The sequence below is a fragment of the Bombus fervidus genome, chromosome 7 (genome assembly GCF_041682495.2).
Source record: "Bombus fervidus isolate BK054 chromosome 7, iyBomFerv1, whole genome shotgun sequence".
NCBI lineage: Eukaryota > Metazoa > Arthropoda > Insecta > Hymenoptera > Apidae > Bombus > Bombus fervidus.
In genome coordinates this window covers 14,107,523-14,118,156 of record NC_091523.1, presented here as the reverse complement: position 1 = coordinate 14,118,156, position 10,634 = coordinate 14,107,523, and the positions used below count along the sequence as shown (strand labels likewise).

The 10,634-nt window shown below is 36.3% G+C and overlaps 2 protein-coding genes across 4 annotated transcripts; one reads left to right on the top strand and one right to left on the bottom strand.

Annotated features, from left to right (window-relative positions):
• Nucleotides 1-1,022: 1,022 nt before the first annotated feature.
• Vamp7 (vesicle-associated membrane protein 7) lies at nucleotides 1,023-2,763 on the bottom strand. 3 transcript variants are annotated; one of them, XM_072006562.1, is made up of 6 exons: nucleotides 2,474-2,763; nucleotides 1,808-2,016; nucleotides 1,600-1,737; nucleotides 1,373-1,534; nucleotides 1,217-1,309; nucleotides 1,023-1,135 (listed from the first exon to the last, which is right to left on the bottom strand). In XM_072006562.1, exons 2-6 carry the CDS (start codon nucleotides 2,006-2,008, stop codon nucleotides 1,067-1,069), a joined length of 663 nt encoding a protein of 220 aa, XP_071862663.1. In that variant the 5' UTR covers nucleotides 2,009-2,016; nucleotides 2,474-2,763; the 3' UTR covers nucleotides 1,023-1,066. The 3 variants fall into 3 exon arrangements, with proteins under 3 accessions (XP_071862663.1, XP_071862664.1, XP_071862665.1); XM_072006563.1 differs by lacking the exon at nucleotides 2,474-2,763 and adding an exon at nucleotides 2,330-2,464; XM_072006564.1 differs by lacking the exon at nucleotides 2,474-2,763 and adding an exon at nucleotides 2,100-2,249.
• Nucleotides 2,764-3,206: 443 nt separating this feature from the next.
• LOC139988798 (mitochondrial amidoxime-reducing component 1) lies at nucleotides 3,207-10,567 on the top strand. The gene is made up of 5 exons (XM_072006548.1): nucleotides 3,207-3,549; nucleotides 5,964-6,262; nucleotides 8,436-8,714; nucleotides 8,815-9,092; nucleotides 9,933-10,567. The coding sequence occupies exons 1-5, from the start codon at nucleotides 3,540-3,542 to the stop codon at nucleotides 10,093-10,095; spliced, it is 1,029 nt and encodes a 342-aa protein (XP_071862649.1). The 5' UTR covers nucleotides 3,207-3,539; the 3' UTR covers nucleotides 10,096-10,567.
• Nucleotides 10,568-10,634: the final 67 nt, after the last annotated feature.

The following is a 10,634-nucleotide window of genomic DNA, read 5'->3' as shown; positions in this document are numbered from 1 at the left end:
GGGCGTCGCGATCACAGCGCCTGCGACGCCGCCACCCGTCCCACGCCGGTGATGTCGTTGCAGCTATTCCAGGACCGTATCTATCCTATACAGTTTTTTTCAAATCCGATGCATCGTGTCATTTAATGACATCGCAGAATTTTATTTAGAATGACAGATTCCTTTGGTGATTTTTTTCTGAGAGCGAAGCTTAGATGACCGTTTGGTAACGACTATGAGCACTTGGAACGCTCTTCTTATTTGTGAAAGGTAATTTAATGAATTTTTAATTGATTAGACTATAATTTAAAGAGTCTTAATTAAGCAGGTAAGTGATAATGGAAATATGATTTAATTGACAGAATAAGTATTTGAATTAGATTTGGGTAGGGTGTCGTTGAGACTAGTCACAGTCTATTGGAGGAATAAGTACGCGTTGGAACATGCGCTCGAAGCCGGTAATGGAAAGAGTGATCCGAATGCGCCGTTCGGAAACTCCCGCGTGTGGAAAAAATGTAATGTATTTAATGGTGTGGAACAGACTGAATACTCGATAAATTTTGCCGTAATTTCATCTAGAGTACAAATGAGATACTCCCACTTTCGATGATAGAATATTCAATATAACTAAATAGCTTTGGCACGGATAGAAACACGAGCTACGCGCGTGTCTTTCACTTGTTGCACCCAAGAGTACAACCACAGAAATGCATAAATGAATCACCAATTTTAATGATAGTCATTTCATTTATTCTTTTTTGTATGTTTTTTTTTTATATTGTGTAGATATATTACAGGATATATGAATGATGTTAAAATTATATTCGTCTTTTGACAAATACCAGTGATGTTTGTATTTTTTTAATAAGAATAATAAAAATATCATAAGCGTTATATATATTTATATCTATACATTTCCTAATTGCATTTTCTTTACTCCTACATTTCGCTTCGGTATAGCCACGGAATGAAACGAGATTCTTTCTCAGTTCTTCATATGCAATAAATCTCCGCGAATCAACCGCAATTAAATTCTTATCACATTTTTGAGACAGAACACATTGTATCTGGATAGTACAAAGGTGAATTAATTGCCGACGCATTTCGGCCATGCCAAACCTCCACAAGATATCGACACAATAACGTATATGACAACCTACGAGATTCACAAAAAAATGTTTGCATTAAATGGAATACTTCGCATTAAATCAAATCGTACATAGTATCGATTACTTACGATTAGGATAACTCCAACAATAACGTAAATTTTTACGTTCTTCCAAAACAACGAGCGTGCTAAATTTCTACTGGTTTTTCTGAATGTAACCGACTAAAAATATACGAAACATTATTTTTTTGCATATCCTTTGTGGTATCTTTTAATTTTACTTACATTCGTAGATAAATTTTCAGTCTTGTTTACAAGAAGTTCTAACCGTTCTCCACGCATCGCAACGTTATCAATATTTTTACTCATTATATCTTTCAATTCATCCAGATCACCGAGAACGCTATCAAGCACATCGACTTTGTGACTAGACTCATTGTAATGTTTCTAAACAACAAATGTAAATGTGAAAATGTTAGAAAATACATTTCACATATATTTATATTTCTTACCATTGTACTAGCTAAAGTTCTAGCAAAATCTGTATTCATCGCATAGGGAATTGCAGTTTGCGCATCTTGACCATATGCGGCCAAGAATCTTCCTTTAATTTCTGCGAGGTATAAAAATGCTTTGGATTTTTGGTAATCCTATAACATAAAAATGTTTGATACTAATGAATTATTTCAAACGATGCTCGATTACTTTTAGATTACTTACATCATCTGTGATGCACATATAAATAATGTTATCTTCACAGATGTAATGAAAAAGATATTGTCCTTGTGAATATGTAACCTTGTCATTTTCGGCTTTTTTTGCCAAAATGCTCTCTGTTACTTCATCAAAGTTTCCAGTACAAGAAGCATATTTTGCCAATACTGTTGACCCTCGAGCCACCACTGTATATAAAATTGGCATGATGAATGCTGGAATAAAGTAAAGATTAATATTTAGTTAATTTATAGTCTCCCTTGTTTAAGCTTTTATAAGCAAAGAATCTTTAACCTACATGGATCTATTAAGTAAACAATAAAGTTCTGTTTATAACTGAATTTCCTTATCTGCTTTCAAGCTGATTAGTACTTAAAATAACAGAGTTTACAAAAGGTGTTGTCATAACAGCATGTAAAGTAAGAAGAACATTCTAATATTCTCAAGAAAGCAAGATAATTGCAAGACTTACGGAACAACAATGGAAAAGATTAATAAATCACAAAGTAAGGCGTCATAATTTCTAACCTCCAAAGACAATGAAATGTCTTATAAATTCATCGTTTACGTCCAAAATTCAAAAGATGCTGTCAGAACGAATAAGAAATAAAATGACGTCGTAGTAACCAACATGTGAATTTATCAAGATCAACTATAATTTTCATGACCTACCTCAATTATTAGGATGGCGCGAATTGAGAAGTGATTGTGCACTTTGTTCGATGTTAACCTGAAAATTTCTACTGTACTCCCTCCTGAGATCGTTTTTATGAGTAACTTAATTGATCAACGAATTGTGACTTCATGAGAATTGTCCTATGATCCATCAGCATACGTCAACAACGTCCGTGATTATCAGTAACACATGACAGTTGATCATTGTCAGTGTGTATTTCGCTGACACGCGCACTACTTGTGGCGCGAAATTTAAAATAGCTTATTTTTCTGCTTTTTTTTTTCGCGAAGAGAAAGCAATATTTTCATCTGTAAAGATAATCTCAAACAATTCAGTATTACAATTAAAAATGTTTAAAACGTCTGAATTTGAAATATATTTTAAAACATTTTCCTAAAGCTCGTATCTTTAGGCCGTGAAAGATAGGAAAGAAAAAAAAATTTCGAATACGTTACAAATCCAAGCATTCCTTACTCGAAATTCACAATTCGCACTCTGGTTTATAACCTAATTACATTATCTCTATCGCTATCAGGAATCAAAATCATTCATTATCTAGAAAAAGAAATTACTGAAGAATTTACTTATCAACAATATCTCCTACAAAATTAATCACAGGTTTTCCCAATTCTTTAAATATACGATCTGTTCTCTTGCATCATGCTTGAACTTCGCTCCAAATACTAGAGGCGACACGGAACATGCGTGTCCGGCCTCGAAGGGTCCTGGTTAGTTCGGAAAGCGCATGTCAGTAGCAATACGAAATTACTTGGCGTGCCAGTTTTCTGGATTTCCTAGCTGCGTACGGATCGATAGCTCCTCACATGTGGCCGCATACCGACCAGTATACCGACGCTGCTTACTACAATGGAGAAGGGAGTTAACAGAACGTAAGAGTGGATAGATAACGGTATATTCGTCGAGAGGAAGAGACGCGTGCACGCGGAGTCTACAGCAGTTCTGTGTGAATCGGCAGACACGCGACTACCTTCAGAGCTCTGGTGATCATTATCTACGATTGCCGCTATTCCGTCGATAGTTATTCGTTCTACGACATTAGCCATGATTCTAGGTAAATATATTACGTTATCAGTAACCTTATCGTGCATTGATGAACTTCACATTAACGCTTTTCCATAGTATTAGACTTCAGAACCTTTTGCAAGTCTTCTTTATTAGATTCTTTCATCACGTGCTGTTCATTATTCATCAACTTGTTCATATGAAGTTTAGTGAACCCTAATTAACTGATGTTTACCGATAGTAGATTACTGATAGTAGCTAGTTTTCTTCCTCGACTTTAATTCTGAACTGGTTTCATGGGAAAAGCGATAGAATCGCAAGGTGCGAGGGGACGGGTGCCAATTCCAAGGAAAACTTCTTAGATCATGTTTCTTCGTAATTTCTTGGGTATCGCAGTTATGTTTTTTTTTACGTTTATTGCACAACGTTGTTTGTTACGTTTGCACTGTTTCATGTGTATATTTGGAGCAGGTTATCGAAGTATTTTTTTACTGACATGCTATCCAACATATAAGCTTATCTCAAGGATATGTTCTTCTTCGGAGAAATTTTTCATGTTCGTCGCTGCATGATGTATTTCGATTATATAATTCCACCAGAAGAAATGACTAGCGCACAATATTCGCAATTTAAACTTATTATAGTTATTTTCGTGATTGGTCTTGTGTCGGAGAGCAACGCCCGTGATATTGATTTCAGCAAAAGGGTCCATTGTCTCCCCATGCGATTTCCCCTCTACAAAAACAGTAAATCAATATCATTGAAAGAAATATCAGATTATGGTAATACCAGTCTATATATAGCTACGTCTATGGTGGATATAACAAATATACACGTAATAAATACAAATTAAATAATCGGCGAAATTAGAAAATTTATCATTATCCAACTACAATTTTTTATTTTAATCTAAAATAAATCTATTTACTCGTTTCATTATGTTGTTATGTAATAGCACTGGAATATCTAATACGTTGGTTCACTGATAGCACTATATGCTATACTATATATACTATGACAGTTACAGTAAGCGATATAAGGCATAACATCTCTTTTAAATTATTCTTGCGTTCGATAAACATTCGTTAGAAAATATCAAAGTTCGAAAGAAAATCTGAGACTGCGAATGTTTATGCATTTATAGAAAATTTAAATACGCAAACATTATATAAAATATAAGATATATCCAAAACAGAGTACTCGTTGTAATACTCAGCGAGTGAAACAGGTCTCTACCTCTCCGATTGCGTTCGTAAAAATACAAATTTGTATAAAAATCCACTAACTGGTCATTAGGAACGCCTATAAGAATGACTGAAAAAGCAAATGCGACAATCTATGCACATCTTCGAAAGCGCACAGTTCTTCGGTTTCCGTAGCCTACTTTCCCGCGTATCAACGATACGGGACATTTTAGCATGGACAAATTGTGCAAGTCGTTTAATACGAATATACAGCTGCTGTCACAATATTCCGTTACGTTGTTCCGATTTCTCGCTATTTAGAGGATGTCATTTCGAATTGCGATGAAGAAACGGTCTATATTATAACGCAATTTCATCTGTTTCCGGTCGGCTGAGAAGAATGCCGGCTACTGTTCGTTCGAATATGTACCGTTAAACGCGCCATAAACTAAACATTAACGTTCAATTTGCATCGTTCGAGATTACTTCTTATAAAATTCTGTAGAATGCAAATAAAACGGAAGCCTGTCGTGAACGTTCCGTTGGAAGATCTTCAGTCCGTTGATCACAGTAGTGCGTTTAATTTATTTCACCGGTATTCTCGATGATCTCCAGAATAATTTCAGATTTCACGCCATTAGAATATTTATTATACAAGCCGGTTCTATGTTTAATTGATCGATGAAGGACTCGAGCAAGGTACACATAAAGAATTTCATGCTCTGTTTGGTATAAATTTAGATGTTGACGAAGGGTTCACATATTATCGGGACTCATATACATTTCAGGCTCGTATATTATTCAGCAACGACTGTCTCTCCTTTGGAATCTTCCTTTGTTTCACTCTGAAACCATTACTTCGTCGGTGTTTTGCATTGCAAATAACTTGATTTCTCATTCACACGGATGTTCCCTGGATGTCCTCTGAAATACAAAATTCGAAGTGCTCTAAAAATTTACAAAAGAGGAGAAAAAGAAAATTAGTTCTTTCAGCGAATAATCGAGACAATGTAAATGCTCAGTATCTCCACAGTAGAGTTGCATTTATCTGAACGTGAGCTCCTATTATGTGAACTCTAATTATATAAACTGTTTGCCCCCGATTAGTCCAAACAAGTGGAGTTCTACTATAAGTCAAATTTAACCACCATGCAATCTTTATCTATGTTCTGTTATCTGGACGTTTGATCGCAGCTGCGAGTCGACGATTCTGCAACGGACCGTTTTGCATGGTCACATAACCGTAGAGAATTAATGTTGCTGAATGTTTTGCGAGCAGACAGGACACGGCTGACGTACGTATCTGCAGCCGTTGTTGGCGCCGGCACTGTAGTCGTCTTCTTTTGGTGGTGGTGGACAAAAAGGCAAAAGGATAGGCCACCCTCGGAGTGGCGCAAGGTTGGCGAATTGAGCGACCTGTTTGTGTATCCGGTTAAGTCGCTCGGCGTTGTTCGAGTGAACTCAATGGAGTGCACGAAATTGGGCCTGAAATCTGGCTGGCTTAGGGACCGAACTTTGATGGTCATCGACTTGAATGGACACTTCGTTACTGCCAGACAGTGGCCAAAGATGGTTCAGGTAAGAGATTCAGAATTAAGCAATAATATAATATCTTGCATCTGGATCGATGGTTGTATGTAAATATATGGAAGAAGATATATTGTCTGTTAGCTATTTGACTCGCATTACATCAATTAAAAAGACTGTTTTATTCTATCTATGTATCCATTTCACGCCGAGACGAGATTTCCTGACATGTATGTCTTGTATTTTGATTAAATTTAGTTCCAACAGTCAGGATGCAAGGAAACACCTTATACTTAATTATATTTCACCAATTGTCCTAACTTTGTATATTAATATTTATTGATATTTATCATTTATATTCATTTCAATATTTGCTTCAAGATATTAGGTATTTTGAGAGAACGAAGCCCATGGAAATCAGAGAGACTCCATAAAATCTATTCTTAGACGATGATAACATCTCGATGGCACCTTCCGAGCATCTAATTATGCTAGAACACCTTGTTTTTTTCGTCCAGTCGCGGGGAGACGCGATCGCGTTGAAGCGCGTCAACGGGAGTCGTAAATTCCCGTTACGATTATACGAATCGACACCACGAGCAGGGCGATCCCCTTATTTCTTGTGGGATAATAGGGGTGTTTGGTTTTGAATATAACTGGAATCTACAGTTATATGATATATATATATTTATTTATTTATTTACACTAGCCTACAATAATTATTGCGTCGACAGAAATTGTTTGACTTCGTCGTGTCGGAAAGCACAGTGATTGACCCGAAGGTTGATCGATTTGATGGGTAGAGCACCGAGAACTTGACTGCCCGATGAGTGATAGGACAGTAGACTTGACTGCCCGAGGGGTGTTAGAACAGTAGCAGACCAGTCTCGTACTGTTTAGGAAGAAAGCTCGGTGTGAGTGTACCCTTTTTGAACTAAGAACGCGGATTCGTTGTTCACACTTTTCGGTAGAAAAGCGAGGGTAACGATCCGCGATGCCCACAGCCAATGTTAAGATAACACCTCGATAGCACCTTCCGAGTATCTAATTATGCTAGAACACCTTATCCTTAATTATATTTCACCAATTGTCCTAAATTTGTATATTGATATTTATTGATATTTATCATTTATATTTATTTCAATATTTGCTTCAAGATATTAGGTATTTTGAGAGAATGAAGCGCATGGAAATCAGAGAGACTCCATAAAATGTATTCTTAGACGATGATAACACCTCGATAACACCTTCCGAGCACCTAATTATGCTAGAAGATGATATTAGATCAGCTACTTGGTAGATTACCTATATTGATTAATGTATATCAGCGTATCAGTGTACAAGGAGCAATGTTTTATCTTTATAACGAGACGCGTGTTCAACTCGTAGCTGATAACGAAACAGGAAGAAATGCAATGTGGGATCGTTGTGGAAACTAAGTGCGTGGTAATTAGAAATGGATCGATGCGCGATAATCAAGGCAATTTCTTCTGATCTTCCTCATCTCTCGATATGTGTATTCTTCACGAGTCGTTAAGTTTAGTTTGCACGGTCCTGGCATGGATTCGGTTGGGTTTCCTCTTTGAGCTCGAAGGAGCGAACCGCCATTTCTTTAACACGACTTTGTAAGGAAACGGGATACTTTTATAATCAGGATTAACGATCCGTTTTATTGTTGCGAAGATTCGCGAAATTAACTGTTGGAGTCCGACGCGAGTAATTAATTCACCATACGGCGGTATTTTCCTATCGTACGTTGCATCGTTTAGTTAGTCATTTCCTTCGATGGAATGTACCTTCGATTCGATGGAAATATCTTTCATCTCGGAATCTCGATATTTCTGTTTAAAAAAGTTTCGAATCGCTTCCTTAAATCTTTGGCAGTGTAACAGAATAACAAAAAATTCAGAATGAATGATTTAAAAATTAATTATCTCTTCGGTCTCAAGATTTATCTCAGTTATCAGATACGGAAAACACATACTTTCAACATTTTACAAGAAGCAAATATTAATAATTGCGTTGTTGCGGAAATTTTTTGGTACCAAAATATCCAAAGTAAATTATTCGTTGTGATATTCAGAGGATGAAAAATATCTTTATTTTATATTATTTCTATTATAAACGTTCACAGTTTGATCGTTACATTTATAATGTGAAATTTATAATTATCGTTAAAGAGACAATTATCAATGAAATAATGAGCTGAATCTGTGGGTTTCAGGTGATACCTAGCATCTCTGGATCGATTCTCACATTGTCCGCTCCGGGAATGATGTCTACGTCTGTCGATTTGTCGCAACTCCAAGGCAAAGGATTTCGCGTCGCGGTCTGGGGTCAACCTGTATCTGCCTGCGATTGTGGCGAAGAATCTGCCAGATGGTTATCTCGCTTTCTTCTTCAAGAGGACACCGGGTTTAGATTAGTTTACTATCCTTTACATTATCCAACAAGAGAGATCAGGACGAGAGGCAAGATTTTTTCAGTGACAAGTGACGATACTGTAAGTTTTGATTCAGACACAGTCGTCGCTGAGAATTACTCAGGTTTTACAATCAAATAGTTTATTCATCGCATTAGTAAATGATTTATTTATTAAATAGGGCGCTTATCCAGATGCCACTAGCTATTGTTTAATAAACGAAAGTTCAGTGACGGACTTGAATAGTCGACTCGAAGATCCAGTTACCCCAGATCGGTTTCGGCCAAATTTCGTGGTTAAAGGCGCCAACCCATACGAAGAGGATACTTGGGGTTGGATAAAGATAGGTGATATCATTTTCAAGTCTGTTATGCCTTGTACGAGATGTATCCTAACTACCGTTGATTCCGAAACTGGGAAAAAACATCCGAAGGCTGAGCCTTTGAAGACTCTGAAGAGGTTTGCCTTTATTATAAGTAACATTTATTTATCTTAAATTTACCAATAATCACGCAATTTAACTAATAAACAAGATGCACTAGATTTAGTCAATTTACTAGATGAGTAACACATGTAAAAATTTGTAAATTTTGAGATATTCGCAACAAATCAATGCGAAAGCGAACCACTTTCTGAGATAGTTTTCCTAAACCTGAAAAATATATCTTTCCTAGTCGTATCACTCTATTAGAAAATCGACGATGTGATAACGAATTAACTCTGCTGCATTTTCCGAATCATTTTTCTATTTTTCCATCATCATTAATCATCAACAAATCTCTAAAGTTTGAAGAAAAGTAATTGTTATTTCAATGCGTGATCTCTTTTCTTCAATCTTTTTGGCTAGAGATTTTATTAAGACGTTAAAAGCTTTTTAATTTGTTAATATAATAGCATGATTCAGACCTAAAAATTGAGGGATTGCAGCAGGTTTAGGACACCTACATTCATAATTATTTATGTTGTATTCATATTCTTGATATCACATAACACGTTGGCTGCCGCAGCGAATTTTATATGTTTTCTTTTGAGAGTAGCAACAGATTGAAATATATTACATTTAATTTTTACAAAATATTATATTGTATTGTTCCTTCTGAATCTTATCTAACAATAAGTTATTATATAAGTTAAGCACACCGTTGAATATTTTTTCGTCCATGAAATATATCATGTTCTAATCATTCTATAGAATCTAGTAACGTGGTTTATCGATAACTGTCATGACAGCCAACGCGTTAAGAGTCATGCTCTTTTTCATTCGGATAAAAATTAATAAGACGTATATATTTGTCACAGTTACAGACAAATAATGGATCCAAATGTTCGCCCAGTAGTTGGCGAGAGTCCAGTGATGGGAATTCACCTGGGATTGAGAAGTCCCAATGGCACCATCCGAATAGGGGACCCAGTTTACGTCAGTGTGCCCAAGGAGCAACCGCTATTGATATCGCCTCCCTAGCTACACCGATGGGCTTCGTGTGAAGACGAAATTTTCTTCTACGACGAAGCCACGAGATCTCTGAAGGAGGACACTTTGTTAAAGAATTTAACACACAGAGAAAACGCATAGCGTCGAGCCTAAAATCGCGTCTCTGATCGTTGAACAGGGCCTAAAATGTTACAACGGACATCGTTTTTTCAGACAAATTGCTATTCTCTCGATTAGAGAATGATGTAAATGACGCGATAGTCGCGTGACAACAATAATTTAAACCTTTTTGCCAAATGTATTTTTCGCTTTAAAGTTGAAGTGTTCGTCGTTTGAGATAATTTGCGAAGAGAATCGATGGTTCTCAAATATCATATTTTTGCTAGATGTTGGTGATGAATCGACGAGGAAAATATCATAAACGTGCTGGGAGACGCGTTTGTTATTTGTTCATATTTGTATGGAGTATATTGTTGCGAGGAATAAACGAGTCGCAGAGGAATGTGAATTTAAAATTTATAAGGTTTGAGGAGGGAGAGGAGAGAGTTGCTACATTTTCAATAATGTCC